Below are 24,356 nucleotides of genomic sequence, written 5' to 3'. Positions count from 1 at the left end.
TCTAATCCCCCCTTCTGTGCTTATTCGGCTGTTTAATAGGCAGTTGCTCTATTTTATGGCCCTGCAAAACAAAATAGAACATGTCCTATTCTTGTCCATTTTGCGGACAAGAATAGGCACTTCTATAATCGACGGCCCGTTCCGCAAATTGATGCATTATTTATCCCACATAGTGGGGAGCACATTCAAAAGTTTGCTACGGGACCCAGCCTTTTCTAGTTATACCGTTTATACTCCTATGATATACTGCAGTTAAATGTGAAACAAAAGCACACATCACTCTTAGGCTCTGTTCACATCTCAATTTCCCCTTCCAGTGCAGGTATACATAACCCTGATATATACATCCAATGAAAGGCTGCAATGTATGCCAGACATATAGTTTACCCATGGCAAAGAAAAACCCCAAACCACATGGTATAGTTTTTTTTATATCCCTCTGACAATGCTTACCTATACAGTTATAAACCAGGCCAGTGTATTTAAGAGGTAAACGCATATGTCGAAGTTATGGGGAGCTATTTCTATGTTCAGTGCTTTCAGGAGCTTTTACTTGTGCATATGCTAAACATGTTCTCATAGTGAAATGCACAAATCATCTTTCAAAAAAGTGCATACATCACTTCATAGATAAACTAGATACTAATTGGATTCAGTAAAATAAATAATCAGTAAGCAAGGAGAATCGGTACTCAAATTAGACAGTTTGTGGGTTATTTATTAAGACTGGCATTTCCTACTGCACAGTTGCATTTACAGCTGAACAGGAAGACTCAGGAACATGTCCATTCGGGACCTGAGAAGATGATCCCGTAGCAAGTTCAAGGGGTCATGTGAGCACAGTGGAAACGAAGGAATCGGGGGTGAGAAAACCATTCTGCCTCCAACCAGTCACGAAGCTGACAGAAAAGACTGGAGAACCCCTTTAAAAGCCACCCAACAGGAAATGACAACACAAATTTTGAATAAACTTCAGCTGATATACATTCCAAGTTTGATGGAAGTAATTTACAATCATATTGGCACTATGTGGCTAATCTATCAAATCTGCTATGCTAGTGGTGTAAAAAGTCGCAAGATATGCCATGTGCAACATTTGATGAGCCTCGCCACTTTCAGAAGTGGAGGGAAAAGTTGGTCAGGATTAGAGACTGGAACAGTGTTATGTCTCACTTATGCTGTGCAACTTTTTTAAAAGTTGCAAAAAGGTTGCAACTCCACCTCCCTAGCATTCTTCCACTGACAGTGGTGAAACCACATTGCACTTTGCGCTAAATTTAATAAAACCTTAAATTTTGTGCAGCGACAGAAACCAAGGACAGAATTAAAGGGGTTGTCGCACTTTAGCAACTGGTATTTATCATGTAGAGAAAGTCAATACAAGGCACTTACTGATGTATTGTGATTGTCCATGTTGCCTCTTATGTTGGCTTGATTTATTTTTCCATCACATTATACACTGCTCGTTTCCATGGTTACGACCACCCTACAATCCAACAGTGGTGGTCGTGCTTTCACACTATAGAAAAAGGCGACGACCTCTCTGGTGGCCCGGGACAATGGAAGCGCACATAGGCTGGTGCTTTTTTCTATAGTGTGCAAGCACGGCCACTACTGCTGGAGTGCAGGGTGGTCGTAACCACGGAAACGAGAAGTGTATAATGTGGTGGAAAAATGAATCCAGCCAGCAAAGGAGGCAATATGGAGAATCACGATACATTAGTAAGTGCCTTGTATTAACCTTCTCTACATGATAAATGCCATTTGCTGAAATGAGACAACCCCTTTAAAACGAACACAAAACCACTGCAAATGATAAATTCCTCTCTATGGCTGCAAGTGGAGAAAAAAAACATATTGAGATCATCAATGTAGAGATCACTCCTGTTTTGAGCAGTAATTTCATTATTTTCACAGACTGGATTACAATAAAGGTTATACTTGTATATAGATATCAATGAGTCATTTCCAGACAATAGTTTTCCTATGTTCATGTGGCTACTGTAATGCAAATCTCAAATTGCTGTTTAGAGGGCAAAGCAGCAGCTCAGGAAAGATGGCCATCCCATAATCAGGTACAGAAAACAGAATAAAGATCTACAGTCAGAAAATAAAAACAGATTAGAAGGAAAAAAAGATCATATTTTAATACATGAAAAAAACTAGGGGATACTTTCCCTTTAGGATAGTCTATATTTTGTATCCAAAAAAGGGCTTTATTCGCATAACTGACCTTGCTCTCAGCAGTTCCTTTTACTTAGTCCAACTGAATACTTGGTTTCCTTGGCTGAGGAGAAGGTCACAGAACATTGGGTGATATATGGCTGGTGTTAATTTAGCTGTCCGCATTCTTGCTGGGCTGTGCATTTGTTCTGATTGCTTGGCTGGATTATAAAGATTGATATAGTTCACTGTATGTTACTAAATAACGAAGACGTAATAAAATGGCGTTAAATTGCTCAACTACAGCCTCACAGTGTCGGATATGCAGTTAACACTATGAACACTTATTTTTATTTTCATCACAAATATAACAAGTATGAAAATTAAGTATAATGAGTAACAAACGCTCAGTAGAGGACTCCATGTACATTTCATTTACAGCATGTGTTAATTTAAAGGATAACTGTCGTATTTTTTTTTTTTTGAGTATTGGATTGTGGTGATTAATATCACCTTGGTGGCCTTATTTCAACTTTTCACTGTGTATTCAATTACCCCTTAATTCCACATTTTTGTTCCCTGTACTGCCTACTTTTACCTGTGCTTAAAATAGGGTTGCTAGGCATGGTCCGTCTATCTCTTGATAGACGGAGCACGCTGCGTGCAGGGTCACATTACAGACAGCCAGGGACTGTAAGTAAATGATTAAAGCCAGGTCCTCCCCAGCAGCTGATAACAGTGCCTGGGCTGTGTGCACTTCTCCCTGTCCCTGCGCTTGGCAGACGCTCCCTCACTCAGCAGAGCTGGAGAATGCAGAGTTGGAGCAGCGCACAACAAGGAAAGGAGATCTCCCATCTCCTCAGTGTATAAATGAAAGCAACATGTGTTAAGAGGACCTCTTTGTGCTGCAGGAGATTAACCCTTTAGGGGGCAGGGCTCTGGTTACTGACACTTTTGGGGGGCTATTGTTACTGGCTAGTGAGGGCAGGCGGGATTAGCCTCAGGGTGAGGGCAGTGGCGGCCATCTTAACTGAATAGTGAGATTGCAGTTTTATGCAGACTGGTTGCTAAGGGCTGAATCTTATTAAATATGGGGTAAGTCAGTCTAATAGTAACTGATTCTGGAATATCATGTTATTAGTAACTACATATATGAAAATTGAAATTAGGGTCTAAATGTGACAGTTATCCTTTAAGGCAGAAGCTCCAACAAAACTCTACAAGGTAACTTGTGTCCTGCAAAATTTTTATTTTTCTGTAGGTGTCATATATTTCACTGTCCAGGGTTTTCTTCTGTATTTGTTGGTTTTGATCAGCTGTTTTAAAAAAAGACTTAAAGGGTTTCTGTCACCAGATTTAACCCTATTAAGCTAGCTGACATTAGCGATGTGCTAATGTCAGCTAAACCTAACTAGCCTATTCCTACTTTTATCTATGCCCCTGTTACTCCAGAAATCTAACTTTTATAATATGCTAATTAGCCTCTAGGAGCAGGGGGGCGTTGTTCCTGCTCCTAGAGGCTCCGTTCTCCCACCTTTGTCTCCTCACTCCAAGTCCTGATTGACAGGGCCAGGCAGCGCTCGCATCTGTCTGCCAGCCCTGAGCTCTGGTGAAATCTTGCGCCGTTCAGCGCGGTGAGGAAGCTGGCAGCCTGCTAGAGTCTTTCCCTTACCTCACCTGCGCCGAATGCTGAACGATACGAGATTTCACCGAGCTCAGGGCTGGCAGATGGATGCGAGCGCTGCCTGGCCCTGTCAATCAGGACTTGGAGGGAGGCGACAAAGGTGGGAGAACGGAGCCTCTAGGAGCAGGAACAACGCCCCCCTGCACCTAGAGGCTAATTAGCATATTATAAAAGTTATATTTATGGAGTAACGGGGGCATAGATAAAAGTAGGAATAGGCTAGTTAGGTTTAGCTGACATTAGCACATTGCTAATGTCAGCTAGCTTAATAGGGTTAAATCTGGTGACAGAATCCCTTTAAAGGGTTTTTCTGCTTTTGTAATATTGATGACCTATTCTCAGGATAGGTCATCAATATCAGATCGGTGGGGGCTGACTCCCGGCACCCCTGCCAATCAGCTGTTTGAAGAGAAGGCAGCGCTCGTACAAGCGCTCTTCTCTGTTTACCTGCTCTCCATTGACATTGCAGAGGTGAGCAGGTGTAATTACAGCTCTGCCTTCCCCATTCAATTCAATGGGACACCTTTGTCCTCCTCACTCATATAAGCGATGCATTCTCTTCAAACAGCTGATTGGCGGAGGTTCTGATATTGATGACCTATCATAGGTCTTCAATATAGTAAAAGCAGAGAACCCCTTTAAGAGAACTAAACAAGAAATAAATCTCTGATCAAGCCCTTCTGTTTCATTAGCTATACCTATGACCATCAGCTACAATCATTTATGACGTGTAACATGTTTGATCTATTTACTTGATTGGCTTTTTTTTTTCTTTTAGGAACCAAGGCCTTTATATACAGGGAGGTGTAAGTTCTATTCAAGTGGATCAGGCCTTGCTTATGACACTCAACAGACAGAAGTAAGATTGTGTGATTACTTGAAATTAGTATTCCTGGTAACATATCTAGTGGTCTATGTAGATCTAGAATGGTGTAGGGGTTAATAGTTAATCTGTTATCATTTAACACTAAGCAGCACTGTTCCCGCACTTGAATGGCATGGGTGGACAGGCCATAGACTATACAGGGAAATTTCCCAGTGGGCCGATACCTATGGGGCTGCCCAAGCCCTCCTCATGGCTGCCAGCCACATAAGCATATGATGCGCTCAGCATTAATTCAGGTACTTATCATCAGGCTTTATGCATCTGACCAGCAGCCACAGGTGCCCTTCTGAACTCAACTATATCACTGTTTCCAGGACGGTGATACAGTTGAATACTGTGGAGAGGGTGGCAGTATTTTATGCTGGATTCTGGTATTTGTTTCTGCTGGGGCAGTATTTTGTGCTGCACTACAGTATTGCAGGCCCCGCCTACTTGTGTTGCTCCACCTTCTGTCAAGTTGGACCCGCCTACAACATGGGGCCACTTTTAGGTTTTTCCAAGCTACTAGGGCTGGTATGGTTCACCCTGGCTGTGGTGCAGGAAGATGCAGTCTAGGGTGGGGAAGGCAGAGAGATGTATGATACTGTTAGTTTAAGTGAACAGAGCTGTGGTTAGGGCAAGATTTGCAGCCGTAATATTCTCAAGTGTGAATTTTTTCGGGCTTTCAGTGGAGCTAGGCTTGAACATTTTATTTAGTATTATATCAGTCTGATAATATGGCATTTAGGATTCATGATTTCAGATTATGGGAATGGTAGCTCCTCAAACTGTCAGTATTGTGTTGAGAAAATAGAGTATAGTCATCAAACATTCCTATGATGTTTCTTTTCTCTACAGGTGACCTGCTCTAGTGGAAGTAACCGGTGTCAGCTAAGAATTCGGACTCACACTTGCTATTGCTGTGACCTCTATGACTGTGAGAAGTATGAAAGTATTTATTTATTTGTCTATAGCAGCAATTATTAAAAATAATTATAAGTTTTCAGGAGAAAATTAGATGTCAGCAGAAGCAACCCCATTAAACAAGTCTAAATGCTTGGTAGGGTTGATCCTGCAGAAACATCCCTTCATATGGAATTCAACTTTTAATGTTTATGCAAATGAGATGTTCAGTGCACCGAGGGGCCCCTGGCCCCTTGTGTCCACTGTGTATCTGTTGCCACGTCCCCTCCCATTGATTGAAAGGGCCAGGCATCTCATCTGCCCCAGTAATTCTGCTCTGTAGATTTATACTTTTGGAACAAGCACAGTATATCTGCTTCTGTTTCTCCAGATGATTGCTGTGTATGGGCCAATTATGATGTCATCCTCCACCCTGATGAGGAGATGCCCATCTTCACCTGAAGATGTCCACTGCAGTAGGAAGGATCCTGACCTCTGCAGAGTATATCCTATTTTGGGTGGAGAATAACTACATCACAAGATGCGTAGTAGTCATCTGCTCTTCCACTATTCCTGCACCTGCACAGTAGATTTACACTGTTGGTGCACGCACAGTACAGTACATCTGCTTCTGCTTTTCCAGCAGCGGAGATAACCACTATGTATGGGCCAGTGATGATGTCATCTTTGTAAAAGCATATGGGGGCAACACTCTAAAAAACCCACACCCTTGGGTTTGTGTCTCATTAATGAACCCCCGAGTTCGGGTTTGGATTATGAAACAAATGTATGCACAGAAACTAACTGTAACCAGGCAAAAGACTAAACAAGTCTCGCATTACTGGTGGCGATAAGAAGATTGATCAGTGGAGCCAATACATTGTAAGGCTGCACGGAGCACATATTATTAACAAAGTTTTGGAACGAATCAGGTTTTAACAAAGCAGTCCGAACTCACTTTGCTCAGCCTTAGTTATGACCCATGTGACGGTATCATCCATGTCACCGTCTAGTATTCCCTTCTCCCCTTGAAATAGCACAGCCAAATAATCCACAGAGCAATAAATCGCTAGTATCGCTGGTATCACCAAATAAGTCTATACATGAGCCAAAGCTGAATGCTAGAAATACTTTACTGGAAGGCAACACCGGCACTCAAACATACAATTTATTTTATCCCCTGCTCCCATGCAAGGGAGACACCCACACAAATATACATTAACCAATAACCCAAAGGTTACAACCCACATAACATCCTCCCCTCTGCCTGTGGTATAATTATGGTACAATGGTTAACATAATTATCCCAGGCAGGACAATACACAATGTCCTCTGTCCTGGAGACAACCGAGGTGTAATTCCATTATCTCTCAGGACAAAGGGAAATCGCCAATACACATGTGGAGACAATAGGACAGATATCACTTACTCAAATATACAATGTCCCACCCTTTACAATACACATAGACATTTAACACATCCCAAAATGGCACGAATTAGACCAGGAATTCAAAAGTTAGTACAAGTCTCTTTGGCCTGGCTGTACTCATGGCTTTTCTGTCCAAAACCGGTTCTACACAGTCTTTTGTCCTGGAGACAATTGAGAAGTGATCCACTTATCTCCCAAGGACAGAGGCAAGACTCCATTAGCCACATGGTAGCAAAAGACAGCAAAATACATGAACCACATAACTATGCAGCTATTGCACAAAACCGATGCATTCAACATGGGACCGTAATCACATGGTAAGAGGCTGGCAAGTAGTCCTCTCCAAGCACTCGTGGCAACCTCAAAAGAGGGGAGTTTGTCACATATCTTCCCTTTGGGGTTAAGACTAAACAGGTATCTGACCTCCTGTCGGTCAGTACCTAGATTAGTCGGGAAGCCCACCCACAAAGAAACATTAGCAGAGTTGCCCACCCACGGTAAATAGTTAACAGGGTAGCTCACCCACCAGGGACAGTACTGGTCTGTAGGTCCCAGGTTGTGGTGAAACAGTTCCGCATACTCAGTCTCCCTGGTGCAGCTAGGCAAACCACTGGGGCTACTTGGGGAACAGCGGCCAGCGGTGTTCTGCACTGATGCCAGCACTTCTGCTGGGGCGAGGGGGGTGCAAGCCAGTCCTGTAACAAGGGGGCCGTGGAGCAGAGGCTAGCGGCGCTCTGCCCTGATGCCAGCTCTTCTGCTGGGGTGAAGGGGGTGCAAGCCAGCCCTGTAACAAGGGGGTTGGTGGAGCAGAGGCTAGCGGCGCTCTGCCCAGATGCCAGCTCTTCAGCTGGGAAGGGATCAGTGGGTATCGCAGGCTCATCCCCTGCCCCCAGAACTCGGTTGGGAAGTAGCTGGGAAGGGGAGGGCTTGCTTACCTCCTCCTCTTGGTATCCCTGCGGAGATGGCTGGGGATCTGGACCGACCGTCCAGCATCCCTGTAGGACTGGCCCAGAGCCCGCGGTCTCATCTGCGCCCGTGTAGAGGGGTTTGTGTTCCCCTTTTCCCGGTATCTGCAGCTGCTGTTGGAAGGTGAGGCCGGTTGCCTCTCCTCCCCAGGACTCTGGTTGCTGTAGGGCAGAGGGACCCAGCATCTCCTCCCCCTGGAACTCAGGTTGCCGCTGGGGAGAGAGACCGGTTGTCTCCTCTCCCTTTGATCTGCACTGCCGCTGTAGATCTGGGCAGATGGCCCAGCATCCCTGTAGGGCCGGTAGAGAGACCTCGGTCCCATCTCCACCTGCCATCAGTGGGTCCTCCCAGGACAAGTCTATGAGGTTGCTCACCTCTGAGGTCGGTTGGGCAAAAGAGGGTATAATTTCCAGGCAATCCTTTGGGCTGAGGGATGGTGGTTGAGCTAGGTTGAACAGTTGACGGTAGCTCTGCTCCAGCTCCCACTCCATGGTGACTAGATGAATCAGGTCTGGCCCAAGGTCGTCCGCTCGGGGAAGGTCCAGCTCTGTTTCCCTGATGTCGTGGATGTCCCAGAACCGACATTCTGTGAGGCATCCAGTCATTGCCCTCATCAAAGGCTTCCCACAGTAAGCCCGTACCATTATAATCCTCTCCCTCCGGCAGATAGTGGTTAGTCATCCATGGGTTGCGCTGGGTGGCATACCACTTTAGTGCCCGGTACGCTTTGTCCAGCCACAACTCCCTCCAAATCAGGGTCCACAGTTCTGTCACCCACTCAGCCAAGGGTTGCTTTCCTAGGAAGGGTGACCGCAAGGCCACGAGTACCTGGAACCTCTGTTCCTCACCGGGAAGGCTCTCTCTTCGCTGCCGCTGTACCTCCTCTAAGGCGTCATACCACAGCCCCTTTCGAGTGGCATCTCTGTAGTCCAGTATGCCCTCCTCTGATATAGGCCCATCCTGTTGGGCCAAGTACTGCTGCAACCTCCAGCGAAACTCCTCTTCCATGTTGCTGTGGATAGGAACGCTGCCCGGTAGCTAGCTCTGTCCCTTGAGCTCCTTCAAAGCCAGGGTCGCTGCACGAGTGCCAGCGTTGCCCTCCATGCACCATACATTAGTGCCTTCCTTGAATCCTCTGTGCAGGGAAAAAGAAGGGAAAATCCCGCTGCTTGCCACCAGTTGTGACGGTATCATCCGTGTCACCGTCTAGTATTCCCTTCTCCCCTTGAAATAGCACAGCCAAATAATCCACAGAGCAATAAATCGCTAGTATCGCTGGTATCGCCGGTATCACTGGTTTCGCTGGTATCACCAAATAAGTCTATACATGAGCCAAAGCTGAATGCTAGAAATACTTTACTGGAAGGCAACACCGGCACTCAAACATACAATTTATTTTATCCCATGCAAGGGAGACACCCACACAACTATACATTAACCAATAACCCAAAGGTTACAACCCACATAACATCCTCCCCTCTGCCTGTGGTATAATTATGGTACAATGGTTAACATAATTATCCCAGGCAGGACAATACACAATGTCCTCTGTCCTGGAGACAACCGAGGTGTAATTCCATTATCTCTCAGGACAAAGGGAAATCGCCAATACACATGTGGAGACAATAGGACAGACATCACTTACTCAAATATACAATGTCCCACCCTTTACAATACACATAGACATTTAACACATCCCAAAATGGCACGAATTAGACCAGGAATTCAAAAGTTAGCACAAGTCTCTTTGGCCTGGCTGTACTCATGGCTTTTCTGTCCAAAACCGGTTCTACACAGTCTTTTGTCCTGGAGACAATTGAGAAGTGATCCACTTATTTCCAAAGGACAGAGGCAAGACTCCATTAGCCACATGGTAGCAAAAGACAGCAAAATACATGAACCCGCATAACTATGCAGCTATTGCACAAAACCGGTGCATTCAACATGGAACCGTAATCACATGGTAAGAGGCTGGCAAGTAGTCCTCTCCAAGCACTCGTGGCAACCTCAAAAGAGGGGAGTTTGTCACAACCCATGTAGCATCCTCAGGTTTCGTAGCCTCAAACATGAGCTACAAAAATATAAAAAAAAGTTTTAAAAAAAGGTAAAAAATATATAAAAATTTTTTTTAAATATAAAAGTTGTAATCACCCCACTTTCTGTAGAATAAAAAAATAAATACATAAATAACAAAAATATAAACATCATGGGCATCGCCACATCTGAAAATGCCCAAAAAATTAAAATATAAAAATATTTTTCCAATACGGCAAATGGAGTAAGGGAAAAAAGGGTCAAAATGGCCGATTTGCCATTTTTTCATCGCATCTCTTACCCAAAGAAATGTAAGAAAATGTGATCAAAAAGTTACACTCCAAAATTATATCAATAAAAACTACAGCTCATCCCGCAAAAAATGAGCCCCCACACAGCTCAGAATTTATAACTATAAATAGTTATGGGGGTCAGAATTTACTTCCCGCTTCCCACTACATTGTATGCCATATAAAATGGTGGCATTAGAAAGTACAACTTGTCTCGCGAAAAATAAGCCCTCATATGGATAAGTGAATGGAAAAATAAAAAAGTTATGGCTCAAGAAAAATAGGGAAGAAAAATTAAACCGCAAAAATGAAAAAACCTCCGGTATGCTAAGGTTTAAAGATAATATGAATATATGGATACATTAAAAGATAAAAAATTTAAAGTAAATAAAAAGTATAAATAAAAAGTAAAACACTAAGGCTGTGATTTCGCAGTAAAGAGGTCACAGAGAGGCACGGAGCATTATCAGTCATGTTAATGCTCCGTGCCTCTGCAGTCTGCATCGGGTCTTGGCACTCTTTCTCGGAGCGGATGCCACGCACGGCATCCGCTCGTGTGAACCCAGCCTAATTCATATATAAACAGTCAGAGTGAAAAAAACATAATGTATTAGTGCACAATCGGTGTGTTGACATCCCAAAAGTGGTATGGCTGTATTTCTGTATGACAAGACATATTCAACAAGACCTTCATATATATAACCAGATTTCTCTGCAGTATTTAATCTTCCCAAAATAAATGCAGACTCCCCATCGTGGATCAGCCACCCAGCTATGTATGAGAGATAGAGAATAAATTAATTACATGAAATATAAATACAAAGAAACATAATAAAAACAATAAAAACACCCAAATTAAAATAGCACATGTAATTTACAAAAAGGATTGGACACTAACTGCCTCATTTAATCCATACAAAGTCACAGTTTTTAGCAAAACCACCCACTTTTCTTTTCTTTTTGTAAAAGGACCTTCTTAATGTGAATCTCACTTGAACAATTCCCTTAAACCATAAGTCACTTGGATTACTGTTGTGACACTCTCTAAAATGCTTGAAAATCGGTTTTAATTTCTTGAGTTTCTCCAAATCGGATATTTGACCTGCTGCCCAGATGTTCCTCACATGCTCTAAAATCCTGACCTTAAGCTCTCTTGTGGTCATACCTGTATAAATAAACCCACATGGACACTGTGCAAAATTAACTACTGCCTCCAAATGACAGTTGATATGAAGTGCCATCTTGTAACTAATGTCATTGGAGGAGTTGTCAAATGTTGTACAGCGCACCATATATCCACAAGCTGCACAGTTGCCACAGGGGTGTGAACCCCATCTCAGACCTTTACTGCCAAAATTACCTCACACTCTGGGAGCAACATAATGGCTGTTAGTCAACATGTCTTTCAAATTTTTAGATCTCTTCCAAGTCACTGCTGGATACTTGGAAAGCTGTATCCTCAAATCCCTATCTGTTAACAAGATAGGTCAATACTTATTTTAGCACTGGGTGCATCACCTGCCACTGAGAAGGAAAATGGTAGTGAACCTAGGGATATCCTCCCCATTTCTCATATTTCTTGATTTACTCACCAAGATAGGATCCCTGGTGGAATGCTTTGCCTTATTAAACACTGTTCTAATGACTCTCTTGCTGTAACCCCTCTCCAAAAGGCATCTCATGAGGTCAGAAACTTGATGTTCAAACTATTTATCAGTTGAGCAAATCCGTCATATCCTACAAAACTGACCCAGTGGTATAGCCTTAATAACCTGTGGATGATGTGAAGAAGAATAATGTAATAATGCAATGGTTGAGGTGGGTTTCTGGTAAACATCCGTTCCCAGAAAACTTAGTTCGTCTACTACAATTACAATATGAAGAATTCCACTTGTTTACTGCACCACGATGTCAGTCTGATGTTCAGCTGTAGAGCCCTACCAGATGAACAAAACCTCATCTATATACCTCAACCATGTCATGTCCTCAAGTGTTTCTAACGACCTTCTTCTCACACAGCCCCAATAATAAATTAGCATATGAGGGCACACAAGTCCAAATTTGACATCTCCAAAAAGAATAGGTCAGTCAGGGGGACAGGATGGATTTTTGTGGATCATTGGTAATAAATAGAATATAGGTAAGAGAAGGAGGTGTTTCATCAATTTAAAGGGAACCTGGCACCAGAACGGCTTTATTGAGCTAATAACATGTTCACACTTGTCACGCTGCTTTGTTTCCACATCTGGTTCCCAGCTGCCAGTGAGGTGCCTCTGCTCCTGTGCGAGATTTGGCAGGGCCAGGCGTTGACGTGCGAGGTGGAAGGGGTGGGCTGTAGCAGTGAGGCAGGTGGGATTGCCAGCTGTATTAAGTGACTTGGCTCAGCATAGGACACACCCCAGTGACTCCACTATAAACATACTGATGACGTCAGGTACATTTTTTTAAGTTGTTTTTCCACACTAATACAATGATTATGAACTTTAGGAAAACTAGCTTAGGAAATAAGGCAGCGTGACCAGTGTGAACACGTAATTAGCTCAATAGGGCTTTTCTGGTGACAGGTTCCCTTTAAATGAGTGTTATCAAGAACTTTTTAGCAATCCTTCTGTACAATATAAACTGGATTGTATATTGACAAAGGCCTATCATGATGGAATCATTCGTTTCACAATATTGGCAGGTCTTACGTCTGAGTGGCTGATCACTCCTGTACTCAATTTATTACAAAAGAACCAAACAAATTCGTCCTGTCCCCCGGTAGACATTGTCTGTGGGATTTCTGGGAATGGATGTTTACCGGAAACCTACCTCAACCAATGCATTATTGCATTCTTCTTCACGCCATCTACAGGTTTTTAAAGCTATACCAGTGGGTCAATTTTGTAGGAGGAATGGTTTGAACATCAAGCTTCTGACCTCATGAGATGCCTTTTGGAGATGGGTTAAGGCTGGGTTCACACCTGAGCAGATTCGATAAGCGCTTTTTACAAGCGTTTTTGAGGCGTATTTTAGGGCGTTTTAGCATTTCGGAAACGCGCGTAGTACGCGCGTTTGTGTGATTAATCCAATGAAAAACTGCCACAATACACCCCAAAGAAGCTCCTGTACTTCTTGGGGCGTAGGGCGTTTTACAGCGCGTTCGTACGCGCTGTAAACCGCTCAGGTGAGAACCATGCCCATAGGGAAACATTGGTTTTTGCCTGTTGAGCGTTTTACAGCGTGTAGGAACGCGCTGCAAAACAGTCAGGTGTGAACCTAGCCTTACAGCAAGAGAGTCATTAGAAGAGACACATCATTCCACCAGGGATTATCTCTGGACGAGTAAATCAAGAAATATGAGAAATTTTAAAGACAACTTGACTAACAACCATTATGTTGGCTCCCAGAATGCGAGGTGTTTTAGTTGGTAAAGGTCTGAGATGGTGTTTGTACCCCTGTGGCAATTGTGCAGCTTGTGGATATGTGGTGCGCCCTTCAACATTTAACTACTCCCCAAATTACATGAGTTACAAGATCACAAGTGTGAGTATGTGAGGGACATCCAGGCATCATGTCAAACATTGGACTTGGAGAAACTCAAGAGATTTAAACCGATTTTCAAGCATTTTAGAGAGTGTCACTATAGATCGAGTGAGATTGGGGGCAAGAGGTGATGAAATTAAGAAGGCCCTTTTACAAAAAGAATAAAATTGGATGGTGTTGCTAAAACAGTGGCTCTGTATGGATTAAATGAGTAGGTTAATTTAAAATCTTTTTTTGTGGATTACATGCTCTATTTTTTTGTGGGATGTTACCTTTTGTATTGTTTTTATTATGTTTCTTTATATTTCATGTAGTTAATTTATTCTCTCTCTCTTTTATACATAGCTGGGTGGCTGATCCATGATGAGGAGTCTGCATACAGATGTAGGCGAGCTAAAACGGACTCTGATAACACGCCACAATGTTATCTCATGCCATCTTGTGACAAAAGCCATTGAAATACATTGAAAGAGTTAACCTTTTTGTGGCATTTTTAGACGTTAACCATCAAGTTTAGCTCGGCTGCATCTGTATGTTTTGGGAAGATCCTATACTGCAGATGGAGGAGAAATCCGGTTATATGTATGTAGATCTTTTTGAATGTCTTGTCATACAGCAATCTAATCTATCACAGGTTATATGCACTCAATTATTGAGATCGCCACGTGTAATTCATTAGATCCTGGCTATTTCATCTGAATTCAGCCTCCTGACGAAGCTTTTTATAGCAAAACGTGCGTCGAGGTGCAATGGCCACCACATCCCCCCATGATGTCTAAGGATAGTTGTGTGGCTTCCTTGCTCCTACGATAGTACATGTTAACAATATTGATGTAAGCATAAGTAAGTAGTTATTCCTAGCTGATCAAGGTTCTATCTCTGCCTTTTTATTATATTATTTTTCCGGCATTTTTCAGGATCAGTTTGGTCCCCTTGAATTATAGTTACATCACACTAGAGCATGTTAAGACATGTTTTTTCCACAGTTTTGGGAGGATGTCTCTGCCTATTGAGCTTTTTTTCCTTCATCAATTGGTCTATTTTTACAATCTTGCCCGCTGGTGTATATTACGTATAGAATAATTTATTGACCTATATTGTTATTATTTATTGGGGTTTTCATTAATAAACTGACATTTTTTTGCCTCTTCTTTCTATGGGACAGATTTTAAAGTTTTTTTTTTGTATAATAAATAGAGATGCCCTTATTATTGTGAGTGGGTGAGACATTTTTGAGGTTATGTTCGCACTATTTTTTTGGTCATACAGTGGAGGCATACATTTTTACGGCAGACTGCAATAAAGTATGCTGTTAGAAAAGGATGCAACTAAACACCTATACAGGGAGTGCAGAATTATTAGGCAAGTTGTATTTTTGAGGATTAATTTTATTATTGAACAACAACCATGTTCTCAATGAACCCAAAAAACTCATTAATATCAAAGCTGAATATTTTTGGAAGTAGTTTTTAGTTTGTTTTTAGTTTTAGCTATTTTAGGGGGATATCTGTGTGTGCAGGTGACTATTACTGTGCATAATTATTAGGCAACTTAACAAAAAACAAATATATACCCATTTCAATTATTTATTTTTACCAGTGAAACCAATATAACATCTCAACATTCACAAATATACATTTCTGACATTCAAAAACAAAACAAAAACAAATCAGTGACCAATATAGCCACCTTTCTTTGCAAGGACACTCAAAAGCCTGCCATCCATGGATTCTGTCAGTGTTTTGTTCTGTTCACCATCAACATTGCGTGCAGCAGCAACCACAGCTTCCCAGACACTGTTCAGAGAGGTGTACTGTTTTCCCTCCTTGTAAATCTCACATTTGATGATGGACCACAGGTTCTCAATGGGGGCCATGTCATTAGATTTTCTTCTTTTATACCCTTTCTTGCCAGCCACGCTGTGGAGTACTTGGACGCGTGTGATGGAGCATTGTCCTGCCTGAAAATCATGTTTTTCTTGAAGGATGCAGAATTCTTCCTGTACCACTGCTTGAAGAAGGTGTCTTCCAGAAACTGGCAGTAGGACTGGGAGTTGAGCTTGACTCCATCCTCAACGCGAAAAGGCCCCACAAGCTCATCTTTGATGATACCAGCCCAAACCAGTACTCCACCTCCACCTTGCTGGCGTCTGAGTCGGACTGGAGCTCTCTGCCCTTTACCAATCCAGCCACGGGCCCATCCATCTGGCCCATCAAGACTCACTCTCATTTCATCAGTCCATAAAACCTTAGAAAAATCAGTCTTGAGATATTTCTTGGCCCAGTCTTGACGTTTCAGCTTGTGTGTCTTGTTCAGTGGTGGTCGTCTTTCAGCCTTTCTTACCTTGGCCATGTCTCTGAGTATTGCACACCTTGTGCTTTTGGGCACTCCAGTGATGTTGCAGCTCTGAAATATGGCCAAACTGGTGGCAAGTGGCATCTTGGCAGCTGCACGCTTGACTTTTCTCAGTTCATGGGCAGTTATTTTGCGCCTTGGTTTTTCCACACGCTTCTTGCGACCCTGTTGACTATTTTGAATGAAACGCTTGATTGTTCGATGATCACGCTTCAGAAGCTTTGCAATTTTAAGAGTGCTGCATCCCTCTGCAAGATATCTCACTATTTTAGACTTTTCTGAGCCTGTCAAGTCCTTCTTTTGACCCATTTTGCCAAAGGAAAGAAAGTTGCCTAATAATTATGCACACCTAATATAGGGTGTTGATGTCATTAGACCACACCCCTTCTCATTACAGAGATGCACATCACCTAATATGCTTAATTGGTAGTAGGCTTTCGAGCCTATACAGCTTGGAGGAAGACAACATGCATAAAGAGGATGATGTGGTCAAAATACTCTTTTGCCTAATAATTCTGCACTCCCTGTAGATTGGGATCCTGTTGTGATTGTGAAATGATCCCTATTTATATATGTTTATTGAATGTCTTTGTAAACTCTGCTTGCTTTACGTGTTACTGTTTGAGGACGCCCTGCAAAAAGTTCAATTTACCAAAATATGCCACTGCATGTGTAACCTGAGTTGCAGTTATTGGAACAGTGTCTTTATGGTGTTAACCTGATTTTTTTGGTGTATAACACAAAATCAAGGGTGTGTAAAGCAATAAATGCTCTAAGTTCAGATACATGAATTATACATTATTCTTACTATTGTTAACATCTGGTAGATGAAGAAATTCTGAATACAAAGTTAAATATAGTAAAATAGTTGATGATGAATGGACTCAAATAAAACAAGCAGTGTCTTGCTCTAACAGCTTTATGCAACTTGGAATGAAAACCATTCCTCTGACCTCTCTTTCTTTATTTTGGCAGTTCAGATGAGGCCACCAGTTATTATGAATTTGTAGGTGTGAACAGCTGCCAAGACGTTGTTCATTTATACCGGTTTCTGTGGACATGCACCATCCTTAATATTGTGGGACTGTTCCTTGGCATAGTCACTGCTGCGGTTATTGGAGCATTTAAAGATATGGTAGGTCTTCCACTTAATGGACTCGTATAGTTTTTATATAAATCACTGAATTCCGGAGATGGACAAATTATTTTGAAAGCAAAAAAAAGTTAAAGGGGTTGTGTCATGAAAAAAAATTGACATTTTTCAATCTGAATACTTTTGTATTTGCATGTAATTAAAAATTTAGTATAGCTGGTGAGCTATTCAATAAAATGCATCTGTATAGCGCCACCTGCTGTTTATTCTTTTCCTTTTTTCTTGTCCGTCTCACTGAGCTGGTCCAACGTGCTCAGTTTATATCTTCTATTGCCACCAGCTGTATGTGCTGTTAGAAGCTGTGGCAGTTAAAAGAAGAGAGATGTAGCAGAAAGGACACACCCGCTGAGCTGCCAGGATAAAGATAATCTAGTAGAGGGTTGATAACCCAAAAATAGTCCTGTACAGGGTCATCCTTATTGATATAAAACATAACTTTTACAATTTACCCTAAAGAAAATACAAGTGTGATCCATTCAAACTATTGGGGTACTGCTGTCACTCTATTATGTTAGAGTGTACAGATCACGTCTATCATCTGATAGGATACTGGAGTGAGGTGTTGGCTCAAAGTGCACATAAAATTCTAGTGGGAGGTTGTTCCACCAGTAATTTAGGGTGAATGTACTGTATAAATATCTAGATTACCCAATACATCCCAGGTCTAGTGGTCTCTGTGTGGTTTGGCTACAGGCTACCTATTGGATTATTCCGGAATTGCAGAGAAGTACTCAATTTTGTTAATACTTTCTTTGATGAGCAGTCAGACATAGGTATAGAGAGACCTCTTCCACTCCTAAGATCTCCCATTGCTCCTTTCTTACACCCCTAGGTGGGGGAAGGAAAAGGGGAGAATGCATGTAAGGCCACACACCAAAACTGCTATCAGGAGGTAGGTGTGGAGAGTAACCTCTTCCATTCCTGGGTTCTCACTTTACTCCTTTCTTACACCCCTAAACGGATTGTGCTGCACAACCCATACTCCCCTGATGAAGGTGGTGCACCAGTGAAACATGTAGGAAGGGTTTGCTCACAGGCATCTTATTTTATGCAGGGAACCGCTATTTCACTTTTGACATGGGACAGTGCTTGCTACAGTAACTAACAGACCTACAGAATCTAACTCCTAATAGAAGTGTGAGTGTGTATTCTCCCTCTTTCTCCTTCCCCCACTCAGGGGTATAAGAAAGGAGCAAGGGGAGATTCCAGCAGTGGAAGAGGTCTTTTTCCACACCTAAGTTCTGATAGGAGAGTGTATGTGTGATCTGATTGTACTTTCTTCTCCTTCTCCTTCCCCCACTTAGCGGTATAAGAAAGGAACAAGGGGAGACTTCAGGAGTGGAAGAGGTCTCTCTCCACACCTATGTATGACTGCTCATCAAAGTGAGTATTCACAAAATCGAGTACTTCTCTGCTATTTAGGAAGAATCTAATAAGTAGTCAGACCACTAGACGGATGTATTGGGTAATCTAGGTACCTAAAGATTCCCACCAGAATTTCATGTGCACTTTGAGCCAATATCCTATCAGATGATATACATGTGATTTGTACTCCATAACAAAATAGAGTGACATTGGTACCCCGACAGTTTTAATGGTTCACATTTATATTTTCTTTTAGTGTAAAAAGTTACGTTTTATCTCAATAACGATTACCCTGTACATTCAGTTTTTTTTTAAATCCCCATTTTTTGTCATTTCTTTCCTACAGATTTAGTTACAAGCCGGCAGTCCCATCAGTGGGACACCATGTGATCAACCTATGTCCCTTGGACTCTTCTCACCAAAAAGCACATAACCCCTATTAAGAGAATTTAGTGACATTTAAACGTTGTACAGATGAACACAGAGTACACATTCTGGCACGTTCACTCTGTGGAATATCCAGTGTGAAATTCTCATTCACATGGAAAACAACCTAAAATCGACTCTTCTTTTTCTGAACAAAAAGTGCAGGGGGTTCAATAAAAATGGAGTTGGGCATATTTCCACTCATAACTCCCCCATTGTATCTGCACTGTGATAAATCACTATGGCATAGGTCATATGAAATTATGCCATGTCTGATTTTATCAGTTTTGGAAAGAGTAACATGAACAGTAATACTCAGGCTGGTAAGCAATGCTGAGTAATAGGCTTTTTAGTGATCTCAACCACCACAGACATTTTCGAAAATGACTGGCATCCCAAAATTTGCATCAGATTAAAGTCTGGAAACTATGCTCTAGAGAAATTTGTAAATCCACTACAGTGTCTGGTTCTTAAAACAAGATATCATGAGTTATAGTAATCTTTAGAGGGGTATTATTATTATTATTATTATTATTATTATTTATTATTAAAGCGCCATTCATTCCATAGCGCTGTACATATGAGAAGAGGTATACATACATAATACAGACAATTGCACTAATCATAAACAAGACGAGTTACAAACTGGTACAGAAGGAGAGAGGGCCCTGCCCGTGAGGGCTTACAATCTACATGAGTAGTGCATTATTTGAAAAATATAGCGAGCCTCTGCTAAAAGCAGTGCCACATCCGGTCCATGGGTTACGTCTGGTATTGCAGCTCTGCTCTAATGAAATGAATATGGTTGAACTGCAATACCACACACAACCTGTGAAACAGGAGTGGTGCTGTTTTTGGAAGAAAGCAGCAATGTTTTTGTAAACCTGGACAATCACTTTAAACTACAATATGGGATAATTCTTAACATTTCAAAAGTCTTTCAAGGTCCTGACAATACACGATTGTATTTTGGAAATTGAGATTTAACACGTTTCAGTGGATTAATGAGTTCATAAAATAGGTATACCTGTAACTCATTTGTAATGGGATTTCTTTCTCATTAAAGCCACATAATATGTATTCGACATTAACCACTTAAGGACCACAGGTTTATACCCCCCTAAAGACCAGGCCCTTTTTTACAAATCGGCACTACATTACTTTCACCGTTTATTGCTCGGTCATGCAACTTACCACCCAAATGAATTTTACCTCCTTTTCTTCTCACTAATAGAGCTTTCATTTGGTGGTATTTCATTGCTGCTGACATTTTAACTTTTTTTGTTATTAATCGAAATTTAACGATTTTTTTGCAAAAAAATGACATTTTTCACTTTCAGTTGTAAAATTTTGCAAAAAAAACGAGATCCATATATAAATTTTGCTCTAAATTTATTGTTCTACATGTCTTTGATAAAAAAAAAATGTTTGGGTAAAAAAAAAATGGTTTGGGTAAAAGTTATAGCGTTTACAAACTATGGTACAAAAATGTGAATTTCCGCTTTTTGAAGCAGCTCTGACTTACTGAGCACCTGTCATGTTTCCTGAGGTTCTACAATGCCCAGACAGTACAAACACCCCACAAATGACCCCATTTCGGAAAGTAGACACCCTAAGGTATTCGCTGATGGGCATAGTGAGTTCATAGAACTTTTTATTTTTTGTCACAAGTTAGCGGAAAATGATGATTTTTTTTTTTTTTTTCTTACAAAGTCTCATATTCCACTAACTTCTGACAAAAAATAAAAGCTTCCATGAACTCACTATGCCCATCAGCGAATACCTTGGGGTGTCTTCTTTCCAAAATGGGGTCACTTGTGGGGTAGTTATACTGCCCTGGCATTCTAGGGGCCCAAATGTGTGGTAAGGAGTTTGAAATCAAATTCTGTAAAAAATGGCTGGTGAAATCCAAAAGGTGCTCTTTGGAATGTGGGCCCCTTTGCCCACCTAGGCTGCAAAAAAGTGTCACACATGTGGTATCTCCGTATTCAGGAGAAGTTGGGGAATGTGTTTTGGGGTGTCATTTTACATATACCCATGCTGGGTGAGAGAAATATCTTGGCAAAAGACAACTTTGTATAAAAAAAATGGTAAAAGTTGTCTTTTGCCAAGATATTTCTCTCACCCAGCATGGGTATATGTAAAATGACACCCCAAAACACATTCCCCAACTTCTCCTGAATACGGAGATACCACATGTGTGACACTTTTTTGCAGCCTAGGTGGGCAAAGGGGCCCATATTCCAAAGAGCACCTTTCGGATTTCACTGGTCATTTTTTACAGAATTTGATTTCAAACTCCTTACCACACATTTGGGCCCCTAGAATGCCAGGGCAGTATAACTACCCCACAAGTGACCCCATTTTGGAAAGAAGACACCCCAAGGTATTCGCTGATGGGCATAGTGAGTTCATGGAAGTTTTTATTTTTTGTCACAAGTTAGTGGAATATGAGACTTTGTAAGAAAAAAAAAAAAATAATTAAATCATAATTTTCCACTAACTTGTGACAAAAAATAAAAAATTCTAGGAACTCGCCATGCCCCTCACGGAATACCTTGGGGTGTCTTCTTTCCAAAATGGGGTCACTTGTGGGGTAGTTATACTGCCCTGGCATTTTCCAGGGGCCCTAATGTGTGGTAAGTAGGTAAATGACCTGTGAAATCCTAAAGGTGCTCTTTGGAATATGGGCCCCTTTGCCCACCTAGGCTGCAAAAAAGTGTCACACATGTGGTATCGCCGTATTCAGGAGAAGTTGGGGAATGTGTTTTGGGGGGTCATTTTACATTTACCCATGCTGGGTGAGAGAAATATCTTGGCAAAAGACAACTTTTCCCATTTTTTTATACAAAGTTGGCATTTGACCAAGATATTTCTCTCACCCAGCATGGGTATATGTAAAATGACACCCCAAAACACATTCCCCAACTTCTCCTGAGTACGGCGATACCAGATGTGTGACACTTTTTTTGCAGCCTAGATGCGCAAAGGTGCCCAAATTCCTTTTAGGAAGGCATTTTTAGACATTTGGATACCAGACTTCTTCTCACGCTTTGGGGCCCCTAGAATGCCAGGGCAGTATAAATACCCCACATGTGACCCCATTTTGGAAAGAAGACACCCCAAGGTATTCAATGAGGGCATGGCGAGTTCATAGAATTTTTTTTTTTTTGGCACAAGTTAGCGGAAATTGATATTTTTTATTTTTTTCTCACAAAGTCTCCCTTTCCGCTAACTTGGGACAAAAATTTCAATCTTTCATGGACTCAATATGCCCCTCACGGAATACCTGGGGGGGTCTTCTTTCCGAAATGGGGTCACATGTGGGGTATTTATACTGCCCTGGCATTCTAGGGGCCCTAAAGCGTGAGAAGAAGTCTGGAATATAAATGTCTAAAAAATTTTACGCATTTGGATTCCGTGAGGGGTATGGTGAGTTCATGTGAGATTTAATTTTTTGACACAAGTTAGTGGAATATGAGACTTTGTAAGAAAAAAATAATAATTTCCGCTAACTTGGGCCAAAAAAATGTCTGAATGGAGCCTGACAGGGGGGTGATCAATGACAGGGGGGTGATCAATGACAGGGGGGTGATCAATGACAGGGGGGGTGATCAATGACAGGGGGGGTGATCAATGACAGGGGGGGTGATCACCCCCCTGTCATTGATCACCCCCCTATAAGGCTCCATTCAGATGTCCGTATGTGTTTTGCGGATCCGATCCATGTATCCGTGGATCCGTAAAAATCATACGGACATCTGAATGCAGCCTGACAGGGGGGGGTGATCAATGACAGGGGGGTAATCAATGACAGGGGGGTGATCAGGGAGTCTATATGGGGTGATCACCACAGTCATTGATCACGCCCCTGTAAGGCTCCATTCAAACGTCCGTATGATTTTTACGGATCCGATCAGTCTATCAGTGGATCCGTAAAAATCATGCGGACATCTGAATGGAGCTTTACAGGGGGGTGATCAATGACAGGGGGGTGATCAGGGAGTCTATATGGGGTAATCACCACAGTCATTGATCATTCCCCTGTAAGGCTCCATTCAGACGTCCGTATGATTTTTACGGATCCGATCAGTCTATCAGTGCATCCGTAAAAATCATGCGGACATCTGAATGGAGCTTTACAGGGGGGTGATCAATGACAGGGGGGTAATCAATGACAGGGGGGTGATCAGGGAGTCTATATGGGGTGATCACCACAGTCATTGATCACGCCCCTGTAAAGCTCCATTCAAACGTCCGTATGATTTTTACGGATCCGATCAGTCTATCAGTGGATCCGTAAAAATCATGCGGACATCTGAATGGAGCTTTACAGGGGGGTGATCAATGACAGGGGGGTAATCAATGACAGGGGGGTGATCAGGGAGTCTATATGGGGTGATCAGGGGCTAATAAGGGGTTAATAAGTGACGGGGGGGTGTAGTGTAGTGTAGTGGTGCTTGGTGCTACTTTACTTAGCTACCTTGTGTCCTCTGGTGGTCGATCCAAACAAAGGGGACCACCAGAGGACCAGGTAGCAGGTATATTAGACGCTGTTATCAAAACAGCGTCTAATATACCTGTTAGGGGTTAAAAAAAACACATCTCCAGCCTGCCAGCGAACGATCGCCGCTGGCAGGCTGGAGATCAACTCTCTTACCTTCCGTTCCTGTGAGTGCGCGCGCCTGTATGCGCGCGTTCACAGGAAATCTCGGCTCACGCGAGATGACGCCTATTGGCGTTAGCGTAGCCTGGGGGAGCCGCCGCAATGACGCCTTTCGGCGTTAGCGTGGCGGCAAGCGGTTAAAAGCTTTGTTGTGACACAGAGGACAACATTTTAATGAAAAAAAGTCATCCTTTACCTACTGGTAACAGTGGAAATGATAATTTAGCAAATACTGTGTCAGACCCAATGGGTAAAATCTGTAATCTTTGTTTCTGAGAGTATCATGTGTTACATACAGTATATACAAGTAAGGACTGTCTAACAAAGGAACAGTTTCATTTATGGAAACATTACCATTTTATTTCTGTTTTAAGGCATTCCATGTTGTGTAGATTTTCAGTGCACAATCAATACTGAACATTAGCCGCTACAAGTACAGTAAATACTATCTGCTGTACATGCGTGCAGATTTAAAACTTGCATGGTCATGCCAAAGTTGCTCAAAGTATATAACGTATGCCTGGTATGCAAT

The 24,356-nt window shown here is 42.1% G+C and overlaps 1 protein-coding gene across 1 annotated transcript in view; it reads left to right on the top strand.

Annotated features, from left to right (window-relative positions):
* The window catches only part of TMEM255B (transmembrane protein 255B), a 97,404-nt gene that overhangs the window by 56,189 nt on the left and 16,859 nt on the right, over positions 1–24,356 (top strand). The window contains exons 6-8 of the mRNA XM_040422315.1: positions 4,626–4,706; positions 5,571–5,656; positions 17,190–17,349. Coding sequence (XP_040278249.1) covers positions 4,626–4,706; positions 5,571–5,656; positions 17,190–17,349 — 327 coding nt within the window. The remainder of the gene's footprint in view (positions 1–4,625; positions 4,707–5,570; positions 5,657–17,189; positions 17,350–24,356) is intronic.

The sequence above is a fragment of the Bufo bufo genome, chromosome 3 (genome assembly GCF_905171765.1).
Source record: "Bufo bufo chromosome 3, aBufBuf1.1, whole genome shotgun sequence".
NCBI classification, from domain to species: domain Eukaryota; kingdom Metazoa; phylum Chordata; class Amphibia; order Anura; family Bufonidae; genus Bufo; species Bufo bufo.
This window is presented reverse-complemented; position numbering and strand designations above follow the sequence as displayed.